At 44.2% G+C, this 22337-nt stretch overlaps 1 protein-coding gene across 1 annotated transcript in view; it reads right to left on the bottom strand.

Annotated features, from left to right (window-relative positions):
- Nucleotides 1–22337, bottom strand: part of kcnh8 (potassium voltage-gated channel, subfamily H (eag-related), member 8) — a 136695-nt gene that overhangs the window by 76000 nt on the left and 38358 nt on the right. Inside the window, exons 3-6 of the mRNA XM_029734646.1 lie at nt 20129–20260; nt 15135–15277; nt 10943–11177; nt 9716–9873 (exon numbers count right to left, since the gene is read on the bottom strand). Coding sequence (XP_029590506.1) covers nt 9716–9873; nt 10943–11177; nt 15135–15277; nt 20129–20260 — 668 coding nt within the window. The remainder of the gene's footprint in view (nt 1–9715; nt 9874–10942; nt 11178–15134; nt 15278–20128; nt 20261–22337) is intronic.

The raw sequence follows: 22337 nt of genomic DNA, 5'->3' as shown, positions 1-22337 counted from the left end.
GCTTTCATTTCTTTTAACACATTCCCAGTGGGTCAGAAGTTTACATACACTCAATTAGTATTTGGTAGCATTGCCTTTAAAATTGTTTAACTTGGGTCAAACGTTTTGGGTTGCCTTCCACAAGCTTCCCACAATAAGTTGGATGAACTTTGGCCCATTCCTCCTGACAGAGCTGGTGTAACTGAGTCAGGTTTATAGGCCTCCTTGCTCGCACACGGTTCTTCAGTTCTGCCCACACATTTTCTATAGGATTGAGGTCAGGGCTTTGTGATGGCCACTCCAATACCTTGACTTTATTATCCTTAAGCCATTTTGCCACAACTTTGGAACTATGCTTGGGATCATTGTCCATTTGGAAGATCCATTTGCAACCAAGCTTTAACTTCCTGACTGATGTCTTGAGATGTTGCTTCAATATATCCACATAATTTTCCTCCCTCATGATGCCATCTATTTTGTGAAGTGCACCAGTCCCTCCTGCAGCAAAGCACCCCCACAACATGATGCTGCCACCCCCATTCTTCACGGTTGGAATGGTGTTCTTCGGCTTGCAAGCCTCCCCCTTTTTCCTCCAAACATAACGATGGTCATTATTGCCAAACAGTTCCATTTTTGTTTTTATCAGACCAGAGGACATTTCTCCAAAAAGCACGATCTTTGTCCCCATGTGCAATTGCAAACCATAGTCTGGCTTTTTTATGGCGGTTTTGAAGCAGTGGCTTCTTCCTTGCTGATCAGCCTTTCAGGTTATGTCGATATAGGACTCGTTTTACTGTGAGTATAGATACTTTTGTACCGGTTTCCTTCAGCATCTTCACAAGGTCCTTTGCTGTTGTTCTGGGATTGATTTGCACTTGTCGCACCAAAGTACGTTCATCTCTAGGAGACAGAACACGTCTCCTTCCTGAGCGGTATGATGGCTGCATGGTCCCATGGTGTTTAGACTTGCATACTATTGTTTGTACAGATGAACGTGGTACCTTCAGGCATTTGGAAATTGCTCCCAAGGATGAACCAGACTTGTGGAGGTCTTGGCTGATTTCTTTTGATGTTCCCGTGACGTCAAGCAAAGAGGCACTAAGTTTGAAGGTAGGCCTTGAAATACATCCACAGATACACCTCCAATTGACTCAAATGATGTCAATTAGCCTACCAGAAGTTTCTAAAGCCATGACATCATTTTCTGGAATTTTCCAAGCTGTTTAAAGGCACAGTCATCTTAGTGCATGTAAACTTCTGACCCACTGGTATTGTGATACAGTGAATTATTAGTGAAATAATCTGTCTGTAAACAATTGTTGGAAAAATGACTTGTCTCATGCACAAAGTAGATGTCCTAACTGACTTGCCAAAACTATAGTTTGTTAACAAGAAATTTGTGGAGTGGTTGAAAAACGAGTTTTAATGACTCCATCCTAAGTGTATGTAAACTTCTGACTTCAACTGTGTGCACACTAGGCTACTGTAGGTCTACTGTAGGTCTACTGTAGGTCTACTGTGGATCCTAGGATTACTATGTTTATGTTTGCTAACTGTTGAACATTTTATTTAAGAGGACCACAATGGAAAAACATTTCACTTTTTTATGTCATTCTCGATGATTGTAAATGCATTAACCACATGTGTGGTTGTATTGTGTTTTAAATGGTCAAATCTCTCTCTCTCTCCTCCTCCTCCTCCTCCTCCTCCTCCTCTTCATCATCATCTTCATCATCATACCTATTCGACCAAACACACCTTCCTACTCCTTCTCATTTTTATCAAAACCACCACCACCGCCATCATCATCATCACCACCACCATCATCACCACCACCATCATCATCATCCTCATCATCCATCTTGTGATCTTCAACAGGAATACAGTTCTCCTCCATGCTTTGAGTAAATACACTGTTGCATATTCTCACACTTCTTTCATTTCTTTGACATTTGAGTGCTTGGTGCTGAAGGCACTGTGAGAGAGAACGAATGCAGAGAGTGATTTCCTGTGAACAGGAAGTCACGAATGCCCTGTGTGTGCGTCCCAAATAATACCCTATTCCTTATACAGCGCACTAGATATGACCAGAGTCCAACGGGTCCTGGTCAAAAGTAGTGCACTATATTGTGAATAGGGTGCCATTGGTACACACTGCGTCTTTAACAAGGCAATGAAAATGAGCAGCAATCTCCCCTTGTCACCCAGGGTGATAGTAAAGCTATAGCTCACTGCAACAATGCTGTAAACTCAGAACCACACACACAGTAAACCAATGGCAATAAACCAGTGCTGAACCATACAAAATACACAACCATGTCTGAGGTCAAAGTAAGCACTTTCTAAAGTCCCTTCAAAGCCCTGTTCCGTTTCAAATCCCACTAGCTGTCCAATCCGTACGTTCCCTCTCTATAACAACTGATTTCAGGCCTGTTAAAATGCTCATATGACATCAATAAAGAGTGTTTCTGACTGACAAGGATCTTTCAGTGAAAAAATAGCAATCATACACTTCACTTCAGGTGGGCTGTAAGTGTGTGATGAAAGTCTTTGTGTGTGTGTAAATCACTATCCACTTACATATGCTTTCACCTCTCTCTCTCTCTCCCTCTCCCTCTCCCTCTCTCTCCCCCTCTCTCTCTCCCCCTCTCCCTCTCTCTCTCTCTCTCTCCCCCTCTCCCTCTCTCCCCCTCTCCCTCTCCCTCTCTCTCTCTCTCTCCCTCTCCCTCTCCCCTCTCTCCCCCTCTCTTCCTCTCTCTCTCTCCCCCTCTCCCTCTCTCCCCCTCTCTCTCTATCCCTCTCCCTCTCCCTCTCCCTCTCTCTCTCTCCCTCTCCCTCTCTCTCTCTCCCCCTCTCTCTCCCCCTCAGGTTTGCACAAATGGAGGGGAGCAGATGGTTAAGAGTAAAAAAGTGGGCCAGTAATTGTGTAGAAAGGTAACAAAACAGAGAGGAGGCACTTGCAAGAAAGGGAGAAGGAAGATGGGAAACTAGAGATGAAGGGTAGAGAGGAAGGGGATTTAAAAGAGAGAGAGAGAAAATAGAAAGAGAGAGTGAGACAGACAGAAAGAGAGAGAGAGTGAAAGAGACAGAAAGAAAGAGAGCGAGAGGGAGAGTAAGAGTGAGAAAGAGAGAAAGAATCACAGAGACAGACAGACAGAGAGAGAGAGAGAGAGAGAGAGAGAGAGAGAGAGAGAGAGGGTGAGAGAGACAGAAAGACAGAGAGAGTCAGAGAGAGAGAGAGTCAGAGAGAGAGAGAGTCAGAGAGAGAGAGAGAGTCAGACAGACAGACAGACAGACAGACAGACAGACAGACAGACAGACAGACAGACAGACAGACAGACAGAGACCTACACATAGAGGACCCACGCCAAGAGGACATACATCCAGACCACTGCACCACCAGCCACATCCACACCCCACCCCAACCAATCAATAACCCCCAAACCAACCATGCCCACACCCCATATAGAACCCCTCAGATCAGACCAAAGGTGCTTCCACAAAGTACTGAGCAAAGGGTCTGAATACTTAAGTAAATGTTATATTTCACTTTTTTATTTTCATACATTTGCAGAAATTCTAAAAACCTGTTTTTGCTTTATCATTATGGGGTATTGTGTGAAAATTGATGAGGAAAACAAATATTTAATCAATTTTAGAATAAGGCTGTAACGTAACAAAATGCGGAAACAGTCAAATGGTCTGAATACTTTCAGAATAGACTATAAACAAGAGAACTGGACAAGAACTTGACACCCTCAGCAAACAGGGGGACAAACACCTACCTGAAGGTGACAGCATTCCCTCCCCCATACGCCCCCCTAGACACAACCTACGACAACATAACCAACAAAAACGTGTCACAACTCCTGCAGCTCTGTCGCAGGCTGGGTATGTACGTTGTTAAGGGTAGGCTTCGAGGGGACTCAGTGGGTAGGTACACCTACGGTACATACAACTATAGCTCATCTGTTTACAGTAGTACTGTAGAATACTTTATCATTGACGTCAAGCCAAATTCTCTCAGAGCGTTCACAGTCAGCCCACTGACACCCCTGTCAGATCACAGTAAAATCACACTCTACTTGAACAGAGCAATACTCAATCACGAGACATCAAAGCCAAAGGAACTGAATAATATTAAGATATGCTATAGATGACTGATGGATGGAAGTAATGTGGAAACCTACTAAAAAACAATTAGGCAACAACAAATTCAACCCTTGTTAGACAACTTCTTGGACAAAATGTTTAACTATAACAATGAAGGTATAAACTTGGCAGTAGAAAACAGTATATTTGACCTCTCAGTTTCCCTATCAAATCAAAAAATTGCAAAAACCTAAGAAAGAAATGTAGAAACCTATCCATCCAAAAACATAGAGACCCAGAAAACCTGAGACCCAGAAAACCTGAGCCTACGCCTTGACTATGGGGAATTACTAAAACAATACAGAAATACACTACGGAAAAAGAAGGAACAGCGTATCAGAAATCAGCTCACTGCAATTGAATAATCCATAGAATCTAACCACTTTTGGGAAAATTGAAACACACTAAACAATGAACATGAAGATCAAGACAAAGGAATGATTGTGGACTACAGGAAAAAGAGGACCGAGCACGCCCCCATTTCCATTGACGGGTCTGTAGTGGAGCAGGTTGAGAGCTTCAAGTTCCTTGGTGTCCACATCACCAACAAACTAACATGGTCCAAGCACACCAAGACAGTCGTGAAGAGGGCACAACAATACCTATTCCCCCTCAGATTGGGCATGGGTCCTCAGATCCTCCAAAGGTTCTTCAGCTGCACCATCGAGAGCATCCTGGCTGGTTGCATCACTGCCTGGTATGGCAACTGCTCGGCCTCCGACCGCAAGGCACTACAGAGGGTAGTGCGAGCGGCCCAATACGTCACTGGGGCCAAGCTTCCTGCAATCCAGGACCTTTATACCAGGCGGTGTCAGAGGAAGGCCCTAAAAGTTGTCAAAGACTCCAGCCACCCCAGTCATAGACTGTTCTCTCTGCTACCGTACGGCAAGCGGTACCGGAGCACCAAGTCTAAGTCCAAGAGGATTCTAAACAGCTTCTACCCCCCCCAAGTCATAAGACTCCTGAACATCTAGTCAAATGGCTACCAAGACTATTTGCATTGCCCCCCCACTGCTCTCCCCCTCTTTTACACCACTGCTACTCTCTGTTGTTATCATTTATGCATAGTCACTTTAATAACTCTACCTACATGTACATATTACCTCAACTAACCGGTGACCCCACACATTGACTCTGTACCGGTACCCCCCTGTATATAGGCTCGCTATTGTTATTTTACTGCTGCTCTTTAATTACTTGTTACTTTTATGTCTTATTCTTATCCCTAATTGTTTTAACTGCTGTTGGTTAGGGGCTCGTAAGTAAGCACTTCACTGTAAGGTCTTCACCTGTTGTATTCGGCGCATGTGTCTACTAACATTTGATTTGAAAACAGAGATGTATAGATAAACCACTTCTCCAACCTGGTAGATGTATACATCTCTCACCACCAACACACTCTCACTACCTTCTATATCAACTTTTATATAACTTATTCTTCCTTTTGTTCTTCCATTTTAAATTTCTCCTTGTCCAGGTGTACAATTACCATTTCATAACTATGGCTTTGCCCACCACTGTTTCCAAGGTAGTGCTGTAGCAATCATTAACTCGCTCCCTCCAGCCACACCCCCAGCTCCATGACCCAATCAGAGAAGGCCATCCTCCCACTGATTCCACACAATATTTGTTTTGTATTAGCCACAGAAGATTAAGACAATAATGAGAAACCATACTGCGAACTGTGCAACTGGGACATTCACATATCAACCATCCCTCTAGGGCCTGCTGAAGACAGAATTCATAAGAGTCATAATCATCTCAGCAATAAAGTATTCATAAAGAGATGAACTGCCAATGGCCTCAGTGAAACGATGACACCATAACCACTAGAAACTCTTGGAAGACAATGGAATTAAATAAAACAAAAAAAAGTATTTATTGTTAAGTCTCTTATACTTTTAACAAAAAAATAAGCTTTTTTAATTTAATTCTGTAGTCTTCCAAGAGTGTCTGAATCTCCTCTCTCCTTCAGTTTGCTCCTCAATTCATGCACGTTGGTTGGAGAGCGAGGGAGCGGCAGTGATCCCTTCCATTTTCACCATAACCATTAGAACCATTACAGAATTATAATAGCACTTTGACCTTCTGATCTTCATAGTGTTGGATAGAAGTCATTGTTGTATACAGTAGATTAGGAATTTGAAGTGGTTAACCGGAGTCAAAATACTCTTAGAAAAAAAGGTACTATCCAGAACCTAAAAGGGTTCCTCGACTGTCTCCATAGGAGAACCCTTTCCACAGAGGGTTCTACATGGAATACAAAAGGGTTCTACCTGGAACCGAAAAGGGTTCTCATACGGGGACAGCTGAAGAATCCTTTTGGAACCCTTTGTTCCAAGAGAGTTCTATGGGATCTTCCTCTGTGTCTCCATTCTACATGAGATGCATCTGGGATAGATGCACCTGACTCCTATCCCTGCTTTAGTACTGGGTTTCAGAGAATGGAAATTCAGAATACAAATATTGTACTACTTATGCAGAGAGAGAGAGAGAGAGAGAGAGAGAGAGAGAGAAATAGAGGAAGAGAGGAAGAGAGAGAGTGGAGGTAGAAGGAGAAGATGAAGGAGAAGATGGAAAAAGACAAAGAGAAAGGAGAAACTGAAACGAAAACAATCGAGGGTCAAAGGGAAGAGAGTGAACATCGAGAAACTGAATGAGAATGAGAGAGAGAGAGAGAGAGAGAGAAAGGCGGGATAATAAGAGAGAAAGCGAGAGAGAAAGAGAAAGGGAGAGTCAGCACAGGGACCCCTTGTCTCATTCTGGTGAAATATGGCCTACAGCCTGAGCAGGGACATCACTCCAAACACTCGACAATTACCCTGCGTGGCTGGGCTCCCCTGGCATCGCCCCCACCGGCCCTGGTGCCTGCATGCTCAAACCAGTGTCCTCTGGGACACCATGGTATTTTCACTAATAGAGTCTGGAACCAAGCAGTGCTTACGCCCGGAGCACTTGAGCACCCTGTCATTCTCCCTCTCTCCCTCTCACCCTTTCTCTCCCTCTCTCCCTCTCTCCCTCTCTCCTTCTCTCCCTCTCGATCTCTGTCTCTTTGTCTTGTCACCATTTCTATCCATTTCTTTCTTTGATGAACTTTCTCTCGATCTCACCTTTACCATTCCCTCTCTCACTCTTTTATTATTTACTCTTGTATTATTTACTCTCTCATTGTCTATGTATTTTCTCCCCCCTTTCGCTCTCTGTCTTTCTCCGTCTATGTCTCTCTTTCTCTTGTGTTCGCTCTTTTCATTATGTCTTCATGTATCTTCTCCCTCTTTTTCTCTCTCTCTCACCCTCCTGACCCAGTCTCAATTAGTCACAGCGCGATTCCATTGTTGATTTCCTGCTGTCATATGATGTTATAAAGAATTACACAGGTTATTCCTGTTATTCTCTGTGATGAGTGATTGATTATGCGTTAACGTGTGTGTGTATGTGTGTCCAAAATATTAGTTCAATTTGATTTGATTTAGTGGACCCAAAGTAGAGGAGAGACCTATCTGACCAGAGATTGATTCTTCCTGATCCCTTTAAGGAAACTAACCCACACAACCAACCAAACTCCCCAGCCACAGAGAGCAGCGTTTCAAATTGGGTAACATCCTTCAATTGCTGAAATTGTTCTAATTTGCTAAATATCTGCAGTTTTGCCATACAACTGTTCTCAACGGAACTATGGATACCTGCTCTTCGAACATCTCATTCCAAAATCATGGGCATTAATATGGAGTTGGTCCCCCCTTTGCAGCTATAAATGCCTCCACTCTTCTGGGAAAGCTTTCCACTGTGTTGGAACATTGCTGCTGGGACTTGCTTCTATTCAGGCATAAGGACATTAGAGAGGCCGACACTGATGTTGGTCGATTAAGCCTGGCTCACAGTCGGCGTTCCAATTCATCCCAAAGGTGTTCGATGAGGTTGAGGTCAGGGCTCTGTGCAGGCCAGTCAAGTTCTTCCACAACGATTTCGACAAACCATTTCTGTATGGACCTCGCTTTGTGCACGGGGGCATTGTCATGCTGAAACAGGAAAGGACCTTCCCCAAACTGTTGCCACAAAGTTGGAAGAAAATAATCATCTAGAATGTCATTGTGTGCTGTAGCGTTAAGATTTCCCTTCACTGGAACTACGGAGCCTAGCCCGAATGATCAAAAACAGCCCCAGACCATTATCCTCCTCCACCAAACTTTACATTTGGCAGTATGCATTGGGGCAGGTAGCGTTCTCCTGGCATCATTTTGCTCGCTACGCCTTTCAGCACTCCGGGATCCCATTCTGTGAGCTTGTGTGGCCTATCACTTCACGGCTGAGCCGTTGTTGCTCCTAGACGTTTCCACGTCACAATAACAACACTTACAGTTGACCGGGGCAGCTTTAGCAGGCAAGAAATTTCACGAACTGACTTGTTGGAATGGTGGCATCCTATGATAGCGCCACATTGAAAGTCACTGAGCTCTTCAGTAAGGCCATTCTACTGCCAATGTTTGTCTATGGAGAATGAATGGCTGTGTGCTCCATTTCATACACCTGTCAGTAACGGGTGTGGCTGAAATAGCCGAATCGACTAATTTGAAGGGGTGTCCACATACTTTTGTATATATAGTGTATTATTATACTAGAACAGTAAAGGCTCTGATGGCACAATGTGATGGAACTGTTTTCCTTGTGCTGTATATGAAATCAATACACAGAAACACATGCAGGAAAACCACCAGTTCCTCTGTGTTATAAAGTAATCAATGCTATCCATTCTTTTCAAATGCCACTTGTGTCTCAGCTCGGGAACTGTAAATACAATATCCATTCTTTTCAAATGCCAGTTGTGTCTCAGCCCAGGTACTGTAAATACAATACAATACCATTGTATTAGATATTACCAATCAATCAAGATACACTGCTTTAAAACAGCTATAAACTCGGTGGTTCGAGCCCTAGATGCTGATTGGCCGAAAGCCATGGTATATCAGACCGTATACCACGGGTATGACAAAACATTTATTTTTACTCTTCTAATTACGTTGATAACCAGTTTATAATAGCAGTAAGGCACCTCTGGGGTTTTTGGTATATGGCCAAAATATCATGGCTAAGGGCATTATCCAGGCATTCCGCATTGCATTGTGCGTAAGAACAGCCCTTAGCTGTGGTATATTGGCCACAGAGGGTAGTGCGTACGGCCCAGTACATCACTGGGGCTAAGCTGCCTGCCGTCCAGGACCTCTACACAAGGTGGTGTCAGAGGAAGGTCCTAAAAATTGTTAAAGACCCCAGCCACCCCAGTCATAGACTGTTTTCTATGCTACCGCATGGCAAGCGGTACCGGAGCGTCAAGTCTAGGATTGCTTTAGATATTGATCCCATAACAAATATGAGATGGAATGTGCTTGGCAGATACAATGGCTAGATACAGTACTGTATTAAAACAAAATCTAGTCCTTGCAAATGTAAAGGTTTTAATATGTCTTCTTCAGTGATTTGGCAAAAAAAACTCACCCATGCTTTCTAAAACATTTAATTCCCTCTTTAAATTAATGACAATACACCACCCAGCATCACAGTGATTTCAACCAATCAGAAAACTTACCACGCTGACTTTGAAGGCATAGAGGAGGTCAAAGGGCAGCGCGGCGACCAGGTCAATGATGAACCACGTGGTCATGTAGTGGATGCAGATCAACCGCGCACTGAAAATGACCTGACCAGACTTACTCACGTACGTGGTACGGAAACTGAACACAATGTCTGCGAGGAAAAGAGGGAGAGAGAGGGAGATAGAGGGAGAGAGATAGATAGATAGAGGGAGAGGGAGGGAGAGAGTGGTGGGTGTAAGATTACAGATCCATGATTTACTATCAGATAATGTAATAAGTACTGTTTTGGTTTCTCTATCCATTTCGAGGTTGGTTATGTTAGTTTAAACACACTGATTGGAGACACCTCGTTAGTGAGGATATGTCTCACCTGAGCTGGCCCAACTGGCATTTAAGACCTACTGGCCCAGTGTATCAGGAAGAGGCAACGTTGGGAGAGCTACACTTCATGTTAGTGCTTCCACTTTAGTTAGCCAAAAATACATCTGAGTTTTATTTGTTTTGATTCATATTTGTTTTACTCCCTATCCTAAATCACTGTGAGTTGATTTCCTTTAGTTTTTCCTCTGATGCAAATGTATTGGGCTTTAAGAACCCCTTATCAGTTACATTCCAACTTTCAAAGGTGTCTTTCAACCAATTATGAACCCCTTTCTGTTTTGTCTTTCAACCAATTATGAACCCCTTTCTGTTTTGTCTTTCAACCAATTATGAACCCCTTTCTGTTTTGTCTTTCAACCCATTATGAAGCCCTTTCTGTTTTGTCTTTCAACCCATTATGAACCCCTTTCTGTTTTGTCTTTCAACCAATTATGAACCCCTTTCTGTTTTGTCTTTCAACCAATTATGAACCCCTTTCTGTTTTGTCTTTCAACCAATTATGAACCCCTTTCTGTTTTGTCTTTGTTGTCGAAGTGACTTTTTATTAGTTCCCTTTTCTGTGAGCGGTGACATTTTGAGTTTGTCCTTCGGGAACATAACAGTACACACAAATACACTATCAGTGTTACTGAGGTTACTGAGCTGCTGGACAACAAACTATACACACTGTCCCTAACCTTAACCCTTTCCCTGACCCTAACACTTTCCCTAACCAAAGCCTAACCCTAACCAAAGCCTAACCTTAGCCCTAACCCTAAGCCTAACCCCAACCCAACCATAAGCCTAACCCCATGCCACGTAACCCCCCTCCCACACACACATATGACCCTCCCTTATACCTATAATAAAGAGTATCTCCACAGCAATGTCGCTGACTGTAGTGCTCCTGGTGAGGTCATCGTCTCCGATGAAGCAGACGTTGTAGGGCACTGTCACGGCAACGTAGAAGGTGGCCAGCAGGATCAGCCAATCCCAACCTGCCTTGAAGGTGCTGAAGTGAAGCAAGATGAACTTGGACTTCTTGGCATCCGCCACCTTGTACTCCGGCAGAGCAGGGGGGTCCCCAAACACATTCTGATTGGATGAAAGGAGAGGGGATATACATTCTGATTGGAGGAAAGTAGAGGGGAACACATTCTGATTGGCTGAAAATAGAGGGTAACACATTCTGATTGGGTGAAAGTAGAGGGGAACATATTCTGATTGGGTGAAAGTAGATGGAAGTAGAAAGGGGGGTCCATAATACATTTGGGATGCAAAGAAAACTGTCTGAGTAAAGTCTTTAAGTTTGTTGGCGAGTTAGGGTTGTTATCAAAAACATGTTTCTTAATCAAAGGAGATAGGAAGAATATCGAAAAGACAGATCTTTAAAAAGGATATCTGCAGTTCAAACAAAAACAAAGTGGTCACCCAGCTAATGTTTTGGTTAACAGCTATGGGATGGGGCTGGAGAAATGTAACTATTCATAGACAGATCTATGGATACAAGGACTGACCATGCATCAGATCAAAATGACAGTTTGAACCATGTTTCGAAGCTACACAAAGTTCATTTTACAGACAATGGAATAAAACAAGCTTATATTTGGGGTTCTAATGTGACACATTGTACGACAGTTGAACTAAGCACATGAGGGATTTATAAGTTATATTCTTCAATAATCAAGGGCTATATGGTATATCATTCATTCAATAGTCAAAAGATTGATGTAGAAATTGCATAAAGCCATTTGATTAGATGTTCAAGAGTCTCATGGCTTGGGAGTAGAAGCTGTTTAGAAGCCTCTTGGATCTAGATTTGGCGCTCCGGTACCGCTTGCCATGAGGTTGCAGAGAGAACAGTCTATGACTAGGGTGGCTGGAGTCTTTGACAATTTTTAGGGCATTCCTGGTATAGAGGTCCTGGATGGAAGGAAGCTTGGCCCCAGTGATGTATTGGGTTGTTCGCACTACCCTCTGTAGTGCCTTGCGGTCGGAGGCCGAGCAGTTGCCATACCAGGCAGTGATGCAACCAGTCAGGATGCTCTCAATGGTGCAGCTGTAGAACCTTTGGAGGATCTGAGGACCCATGCCAAATCTGAGGGCGAATAGGTTTTGTCGTGCCCTCTTCACGACTGTCTTGGTGTGCTTGGACCATGTTGGTTTGTTGGTGATGTGGACACCAAGGAACTTGAAGCTCTCAACCTGCTCCACTGCAGCCCCGTCGATGATAATGGGGGCGTGCTCGGTCCTCTTTTCCTGTAGTCCACAATCATCTCCTTTGTCTTGATCATGTTGTTGTCCTGGCACCACACGGCCAGGTTTCTGACCTCCTCCCTATCGGCTGTCTCGTCGTTGTCGGTGATCAGGCCTACCACGGTTGTGTCATCGGCAAACCTCATGATGGTGATGGAGTCATGCTTGGCCGTGCAGTCATGAGTGAACAGGGAGTACAGGAGGGGACTGAGCATGCACCCCTGAGGGGCCCCCGTGTTGAGGATCAGCGTGACGGATGTGTTGTTACCTACCCTTACCATCTGGGGGCGGCCCGGCAGGAAGTCCACGATCCAGTTGCAGAGGGAGGTGTTTAGTCCCAGGGTCCATAGCTTATTGATGAGCTTTGAGGGCACTATGCTAATGAATGCTGAGCTGTAGTCAATGAACAGCATTCTCACATAGGTGGGCAGTGTGGATTGCAGTAGAGATTTCTCACATCAATGGTTGTTGATGTGAGCCATGACCAGCCTTTCAAAGCACTTCATGGTTACTTACGTGAGTGCTACGGGTTGGTAGTCATTTAGGCAGGTTTCCTTAGTGTTCTTGGGCACAGGGACTATGGTGGTCTGCTTAAAATATGTTGGTATTACAGACTCGGACAGGGAGAGGTTGAAAATGTCAGTGAAGACACATGCCAGTTGGTCAGAGCATGCTCGCAGTACACGTCCTGGTAATCCATCTGGCCCTACGGCCTTGTGAATGTTGACCTGTTTGAAGGTCTTACTCACATCAGCTGCAGAGAGTGTGATCACACAGTCTTCAGGAACAGCTGGTGCTCTCATGCATGTTTCAGTGTTATTTGCCTCGAAGCGAGCATAGAAGTAGTTTAGCTCGTCTGGTAGGCTTGTGTCACTGGGCAGCTCTCGGCTGTGCTTCTGTTTGTAGTCTGTAATGGTTTGCAAGCCCTCCCACATTCGACGAGCGTCATAACCAGTGTAATATGATTCGATCTTAATCCTGTATTGACGCTTTTCCTGTTTGATGATTCGTCGGAGGGGATAGCGGGATTTATTCTAACCTTCTGGGTTAGAGTCCCGCTCCTTGAAAGCGGACGCTCTAGCCTTTAGCTCAGTGCGGATGTTGCCTGCAATCCATGGCTTCTGGTTGGGGTATGTACGTATGGTCACTTTGGGGATGACGTCATTGATGCATTTATTGATGAAGCCAATGACTGATGTGGTGTACTCCTCAATGCCATCGGAGGAATCCCGGAACATATTCCAGTCTGTGCTAGCAAAACAGTCCTGTAGCTTAGTATCTGTTTCATCTGACCACTTTTCTATTGATCGAGTCACTGGTGCTTCCTGCTTTAATTTTTGTTTGTAACAGGAATCAGCAGGATAGAATTATGGTCAGATTTGCCAAATGGAGAGCGAGGGAGAGCTTTGTACGCGTCTCTGTGTGTGGAGTAAAGGTGTTCCAGAGTTCTTTTCGCTCTGGTTGCACATTTAACATGCTGATAGTAATTTGGTAAGACAGATTTAAGTTTCCCATTAAAGTCCCCGGCCACTAGGAGCGCCACCTCTGAGTGAGCGTTTTCCTGTTTGCTTATGGTGAAATACAGCTCATTGAGTGCGGTCTTAGTGCCAGCTTCAGCCTGTGGTGGTATGTAGACAGCTACAAAAAATACAGATGAAAACTCTCTAGGTAGATAGTGTGGTCTACAACTTATCATGAGATACTCTACCTCATGCAAGCAAACCTCGAGACTTCCTTTGATATCGTGCACCAGCTGTTATTTACAAAAATACATAGTCCGCCGCCCCTTGTCTTACCAGACGGTGCTGTTCTATCCTGCCGTTACAGCGTATAACCAGCCAGCTGTATGTTGATAATGTCGTCGTTCAGCCACGACTCCGTGAAGCATAAGCTATTACAGTTTTGAATGTCCCGTTGGTAGTTTAATCTTCCGTGTAGGTCATCGATTTTATTTTCCAAAGGTTGCACGTTTGCTAGCAGAATGGAAGGAAGTGGGGGTTTATTCGATCGCCTACGAATTCTCAGAAGGCAGCCCGCCCTCCGGACCCTTTTTCTCCGCCTTCTCTTCACGCAAAGGACGAGGATCTGTGCCTGTTTACGGGAAAGCAGTATGTCATTCACGTCGGGCTCGTCAGACTCGTTAAAGGAAAAAAAGGATTTTGCCAGTTCGTGGTGAGTGTTCTGATGTCCAGTTCTGATGTTTAAGACATGGGCAGCAACATTATGTACAAAATAAGTTGCAAAATAAGTTACAAACAACACAAAAAAACACAATCGGTTAGGGACATGTTAAACGTCAGCCTTCTTCTACGGTGCCGTCTTAATGTTGGTTGTTAGGGTGTGTAGTGTTTGTTGTTATGGTGTGTAGTGTTGATTGCTAGGGTGTGTAGTGTTGTTGGTAAGGTGTAGTGTTGGTTGTTAGGGTGTGTAGTGTTGGTTGTTAGGGTGTGTAGTGTTGTTTGTTAGGGTGTGTAGTGTTGGTTGTTAGGGTGTGTAGTGTTGGTTGTTAACCTTTTAGTCATTTAGCAGACACTCTTATCCAGAGTGACTTACAGTAGTGAATGCATACATTTCATACATTTTTTTTTTTTTCTGTGCTGGCCCCCGTGGGAATCGAACCCACAACCCTGGTGTTGCAAACACCATGCTCTACCAACTGAGCTACAGGGAAGGCTGTTAAGATGTAGTGTTGGTTGTTAGGGTGTGTAGTGTTGGTTGTTAAGATGTAGTGTTGGTTGTTAGGGTGTGTAGTGTTGGTTGTTAAGATGTAGTGTTGGTTGTTAGGGTGTGTCTTACCTTATTGAGTTTGATCTTGCTCTTCTTCCTCTTCTTGTTGTCTTTGCTGTGGAGGTGACCAGAGATGTGGTAGAGTACAGTACTGCTCCGCAGACGAGTCGAACTGAACGAAGAGCCAGTCTTCAGACGCCCTTGTCGGCGCTCTGCAAACACAAAAGCATGTACAGACGCAGGCATGCACACAGACAGACTGTATTACTGTACAATCAAACTGCATGGCCCTCTGGAAAAGCTCATAGAAAAATGAAGGGAAAAAATAGAGGGGAAAAGAATGATGTTTGGATGAAATGCTTCATATCAGCACTCACAGTCTCACATCACAGTTAGACATTCATCCATCTTCTCAAATGTCTCATTTCTAAGTTGTTCCAAACCTCAAATTTCAAAGTGTTTAAGGTTAAGTTTAAGCATGAACTCCAAATTCTTAAAGGTAAGGCATTAACTCTGAATGGTTAAGGTAAGGCACTAACAAACAGATTACCGACCATTTTGAATCACACCGTACCTTCTCCGCTATGCAATCTGGTTTCAGAGCCGGTCATGGGTGCACCTCAGCCACGCTCAAGGTCCTTAACGATATCATAACCGCCATCGATAAGAGACATTACTGTGCAGCTGTATTCATCGACCTGGCCAAGGCTTTCGACTCTGTCAACCACCACATTCTTATTGGCAGACTCAACAGCCTTGGTTTCTCAAATGATTGCCTTGCCTGGTTCACCAACTACTTCTCTGATAGAGTTCAGTGTGTCAAATCGGAGGGCCTGTTGTCCGGCAGTCTCTATGGGGGTGCCACAGGGTTCAATTCTTGGGCCGACTCTCTTCTCTGTATACATCAATGATGTCGCTCTTGCTGCTGGTGATTCTCTGATCCACCTCTACGCAGACGACACCATTCTGTATACTTCTGGCCCTTCTTTGGACACTGTGTTAACTAACCTCCAGACGAGCTTCAATGCCATACAACTCTCCTTCCGTGGCCTCCAACTGCTCTTAAACACAAATAAAACTAAATGCATGCTATTCAACCGATCATTGCATCACTACAATCCAGCATCACTACTCTGGACGGCTCTGACTTAGAGTATGTGGACAACTACAAATACCTGGGTGTCTGGCTAGACTGTAAACTCTCCTTCCAGACTCATATTAAGCATCTCCAATCCAAAATTAAATCTAGAATCGGCTTCCTATTTCGCAACAAAGCATCCTTCACTCATGCTGCCAAACATACCCTCGTAAAACTGACCATCCTACCAATCCTCGACTTCGGCGATGTCATCTATAAAATAGCCTCCAACACTCTACTCAACAAACTGGATGCAGTCTATCACAGTGCCATCCATTTTGTCACCAAAGCCCCATACACTACCCACCATTGCGACCTATACGCTCTCGTTGGCTGGCCCTCGCTTCATACTCGTCGCCAAACCCACTGGCTACAGGTTATCTACAATTCTCTGCTAGGTAAAGCCCCGCCTTATCTCAGCTCGCTGGTCACCATAGCAGCACCCACTCGTAGCATGCGCTCCAGCAGGTATATCTCACTGGTCACCCCCAAAGCCAATTCCTCCTTTGGTTGTCTTTCCTTCCGGTTCTCTGCTGCCAATGACTGGAACGAACTGCAAAAATCTCTGAAGCTGGAGATTCCCATCTCCCTCACTAGCTTTAAGCAGCAGCTGTCAGAGCAGCTCACAGATCACTGCACCTGTTCATAGCCCATCTGTATACAGCCCATCTATCTACTTACCTCCTCCCCATACTGTATTTATTTATTTATCTTGCTCCTTTGCACCCCAGTATCTCTACTTGCACATCCATCTTTTGCACATCTACCATTCCAGTGTTTAATTGCCATATTGTAATTACTTTGCCACCATGGCCTATTTATTGCCTTAATTCCCTTATTTTACCTAATTTGCACTCTCTGTATATAGACTTGTTGTTTTCTTTTTTTCTACTGTATTATTGACTGTATGTTTTGTTCATTCCATGTGTAACTGTGTTGTTGTATGTGTCTAACTGCTATGCTTTATCTTGGCCAGGTCGCAGTTGCAAATGAGAACTTGTTCTCAACTAGCCTACCTGGTTAAATAAAGGTGGAAAAAAAACTCTGAATGGTTAAGGTAAGAGTTATTAAGGTTTGGGATAGCTTTAAAACAGAAATATCAAAAACAACTTTCTATCGCTGGATTCAAACTTGAACCTTTGGAAACAAAGGCTGATGCTTACGCCCATCAGTAATCGCCATCCACAACAACCCTAACAAAACTGAAATCTATTTTCAAGGTAACAGCGCTCACTGTTGCCCCTAGTGGCCTGTTCCCACGTCATCTCCCGACGTCCTCAGACATGGATGGACGTCGAACACTGGCTTGTATCACGACCTGGCTTATGTAACAGAAGGGGTCATTCACAGAAACGTTTAGACATTTTCCCGAATTTAAAGAAAAAAGTAATCATGGCCCCATTTCTACTTTTCAGCTCAAACTATTGGTCTGTAATGACAAGTGGGAGTCTCTATATAAAACTGTTTTGAATAATAATTGTAAAAAATATTGTCTTATTCTACTGTGGTGTGATTGGTAAGGCCTACTGATTTGTTATGGAGGACTAGAAGTTGGGGCTAGGCATGAGTGTGTGAATGTGTAAGTGCGTGCGTGTGTACGTGTGTGTGTTTGTCTCTGATAGAGGACAGAGGTATTAAGAGTATGCATTTTATTGCTAGAGGAGAAGACACCTGTGTTGCTCTAGGGAGATATCAGTAATATCTGGTCCTTCCCCCAGAACCAAGGTGATAACTGCTTTTGAGTGTCTGTGTCTAGGGGCAACTTTACCCTGCTTATCATGTGTGTGTGTGTGTGTGTGTGTGTGTGTGTGTGTGTGCGTGTGCGTGTGCGGTGTGCGGTGTGCGGTGTGCGGTGTGTGTGTGTGTGTGTGTGTGTGTGTGTGTGTGTGTGTGTGTGTGTGTGCGTGTGCGTGTGCGGTGTGTGTGTGTGTGTGTGTGTGTGTGTGTGTGTGTGTGTGTGTGTGTGTGTGCGTGTGTGTGTGGACCCCAGACGAGGCGAACAGACAGAACTCATCCATAAAGCCAGGGAGCCTTGGGGGACACGGTAATACCACGGAGACAGAGATACACTTATTTTCTGATCTAATGAATTTCCCCTCACTTTACAACCAGGGAGGTCAGACAGCGGGGGAGAGAGGAGGAGGTATGGAGAGTTAAAGGTTAAGACCGAGATAAAGTGAGAGATAGGTAGGATAAAGAAAGAGAGATATGGGAAGAGGAGAGGGGAGGACAGAGAGGTAGGTAGGGAGAGATGGGGGAGGGAGGGACAAAGAGGTGGGTAGGGAGGGAGGGAGGGAGGGAGGGAGGGAGGGAGGGAGGGAGGGAGGGAGGGAGGGAGGGACAAGATAGGTATGGAAAGATGGGGAGGGTGGGACAGAGAGGTAGGTAGGGAGAGATGGGGAGGTAGGGAGGGACAGATAGTGAGAGTGGGAGAGAGAGAGAGAGAGAGAGAGAGAGAGAGAGAGAAAGAAAGAGAGGGAAATTGGAAGAGACTAAGGTAGAGAGAAAGCAAGAGAAAGTGAGAGAGACAAATTAAAATGGAGCGAATGTGGGAAGGAGGGAGGGAGAGAGAGAGGGAGAATGGAGAGAGGGACAGAGGGAGAGAGGGAAGGAGGGGTTGTGGACGACAGAGAGATTGGGTTCCCCTGTCCAATCTGCCTGAAGGCTAGACCAAGTGTGAACTAACTGGGTTATCAATGTGTGTGTGTGTGTGTGTGTGTGTATGTGTGTGTCTGTTTGTGTAAGTGTATGTGTGTGCGAGTATGTCTGTGTGCATGCGTGCGCAGGCAGATCGCTCAAGATTGACTTTCGAAATTGGACGTCTGTCCATGTCCTGAGGATGTCTAGAACAGCATTAAGAGACCTGCCCAGCATTATCCAATGAGGTTGCAGGGCGGGCCCAACGGCTCAGTGGACACAGCAGAGAGAGAGAGCAATGACGTGGTGCACATCTCTATAGATATGTGACGTAGTACGTACATTTTGGGGGGGCTCGTGAGTGCTACTTTCAAAACTACTGGCTAAAAAGTATGCAGAAGTACCGGACAATCTCCTTAACGTCAAAATGTGACATTTGGAGAAACGGAACAATGCTGAGCAGGAGTCAACCCAGGGTGTCATAAACACTTCGAAATTTGACGTTTGGAGAAACGTGGATAAACGTCAGAATCTGAAGTCAAACTGGTCAAACCGTGAGATCTTGTTGAGCAAGCATTAAGATGGGTTTCCCCTGCCTGGACTGAGATGACCTATGCATTGCTTTAGCAATACAGACAGAAACACACCCTTCTGCAGAGCTATATTTTCTGTTATCTCAGTACCGATGCTGATAACCTTTCAAATGCAAATGTTTGAGATTAAAATGCAGATTTAATGTAGAACAATATGTCAAATCCACAGTCATTATTCCCCACTTTTGTCTTTCACTATAAGCATGAGCAGCATCAGCCCTTATCTTTGTGTAAAAAGTACATCATTATGTGAGTAAAAATAAAGCATGTTTTTATTTTTGTTGTTATTTACATTAATGAAAGTAATTCGACACAAACGCATGAGGGGAAGAGAGGAGGAATGACAAATCAAATTACTGACTTTAGATACCCATTACAACACACACACACACACACACACACACACACACACACACACACACACACACACACACACACACTCACTCACACACCAGTGGAGGCTGCTGAGGGGAGGATGGCTCATAATAATGGTTAGAACGGAGCGAAAGGAATGGAAACCATGTGTTTGATGTTGTTGATACCGTTCCACATTTTCCACTCCAGCCATTACCAGGTGCCTGTCCTCCCCAATTAAGGTGGCACCAACCTCCTGTGATGAACACACAGACATGCTACAGACACAACACTAAGATGAACACACACACACACACACACACACACACAAACACTCTAACCTTCTCTCTTGCCCTCTGGGATGGCCTTGGCCTTGTTGTCTGTGATGTCTTTAAATGAAGCCAGGAAGAGCACCACGTCTCCCTTCTCATTCTTAATGGGGACAATTTCCAGCAGGCACCAGAACAATGACGCTGCAGTAGACAGACACACACACACACAGACAACACATTATACAAGTGATAAGCACATATCGGAGTAGGGTCAAGTTGACCCAAGACACTGATCTTGGGTCAGTTTTGTATTTCCCCACTGATGGTTAACATTAGGCTTGGGGGAGGGGAAGCTGATCCTAGATCTGTACCTGAGGGACACTTCGACCCCGAGCCATACTACAGTACATACATGCTATATGTGACCAATCATCTGAAATGATGCTCAACTTCTGATTGGTTGGTTTTCAGATCGTCAGATTCAGATCTCCAACATGTTCTATCATACACTGCACATGTTATAATCACATCACAAATCAAGTTACTGCTACACACCACACATTGTACTCTGAATCATGAAAATACAGTGAGGAATAACACAGCGAGACAATGACACATTTTTGGTTGTTTTGGCTCTGTACTCCAGCACTTTGGATTTGAAATGTTACAATGAGGAATGAGCCCATCCCTAAGTCATGGGATCTCAGCATGAACGACGCAATCGTGGTAAATATGGTCAAATCTGAGAAATTGAGGTGAAATTATGTAAATATGTGTAGTTCAGTATGTAAGTGTGGACATGTATGAATGTGTTCTCAGTCAAGAATAGGGTGTAGAAGGAGATTCCTGCTGATCTCTCTCTCTCTCTCTCTCTCTCTCTCTCTCTCTCTCTCTCTCTCTCTCTCTCTCTCTCTCTCTCAAACCTCCCTGCTGGTAATGTCTCAATCACAACTCTCTCTGATCCTCTCTGAGAGAGAGATATTCACCATCAAACACACAGAAAACCATCTGATTCTGAAGGAACAGTCACAGGCAGGCAAAGACAGAGGGAAACCTACATCTACGACTCCACCTTATATGATTCTGATTAGATTGAATGAAAGACTGAGCGAGGGGGAGGGAGAAGGAGAGAGAATGAGGGAGAGCGAGAGAGAAAATGACAGAGACGGAATATTAGATGGATGAGGGGACACAGAGAGAGAGAAAGACAGGGAGATAGAGAGAGAGATACAGAGTGATTGTGTGAGAGAGATAGAAATAAAGAGAGAGCAAAATAAAGAAATAGAGAGTGAGAGTGAGAGAAAGAGAAAAAGACAGTGAGAGAAAAAAGAGGGCAAGAGAGAGACAAAAAAGACAGAGAAAGTGATAGCGAGAGAGAGGGAGATAGAGAGACAGAGACAAAGACAGAGAGCGATAGAGAGAGAGAGAGAGAGAGACAGAGAGAGCGATAAAGAGAGAGAGAGAAAGACAGAGAGAGCGATAGAGAGCGTGATAGAGAGAGAGATATGGGACAAACCCCAAATTGAGACACGGCATGAAGAATTCTGCAAAAATATCCTCTGTGTACAATGAGTAACACCAGATAATGCATGCAGAGTGGAATTAGGCCAACACCTGCTAATCATCAAAATCCAGAAACGAGCCCTTAAACTCTACAACCACCTAAAAGGAAGCGATTCCCCTAAGCAAGCTGGTTCTGGGGCTCCGTTCACTAACACAAACAGGCCCAGGACAGCAACACAATTAGACCCAACCAAATCATGAGAAAACTAAAAGATAATTACTTGACACAATAAGCAGAGATAGAGAGAGCGAGAGAGAGAGAAAGAGAGCAGCCAGTCACCAGTGCTGAGTGTTATTAAAGTTTCATGTGTTAAAGGACAGCTCCACCACTTTTCAACCTCATGGTCATTATCTCCAACACAATACCATTGTCAATATATGTGAAAAAAAACTATTTTCTTTGAGAAAAAAATATAAAGTTAAAAAGTGCTACCCGATGACATCAAAAGTGAAAAGATTTTAAAAACAGTGATTTTCAAACACTATGAGATTCACAGTGATATGAGGAGTAAGAAAACACTTGGTCTAGAAATTCCTTGCAGGTTTTGAAGATCCCAGTTTTTTTGATGTCACAGAGGAGCATTTTTTTTGCTTGGCCTTTCTTCTTTTTAACCACAGGTCACAGAGACATTGTGTTTCACATATGTAGACACTGGTTTGGTGCTGAAGATGATACATATGAGGTTGAAAAGTGGCGGAATTGCCCTTTAAGATA

This window comes from Salmo trutta, chromosome 36 (assembly GCF_901001165.1).
Source record: "Salmo trutta chromosome 36, fSalTru1.1, whole genome shotgun sequence".
Taxonomy (NCBI): Eukaryota; Metazoa; Chordata; class Actinopteri; order Salmoniformes; family Salmonidae; genus Salmo; species Salmo trutta.
Note: the sequence above shows the minus strand (reverse complement) of the source record. Positions and strands in the feature narration are given on the sequence as shown.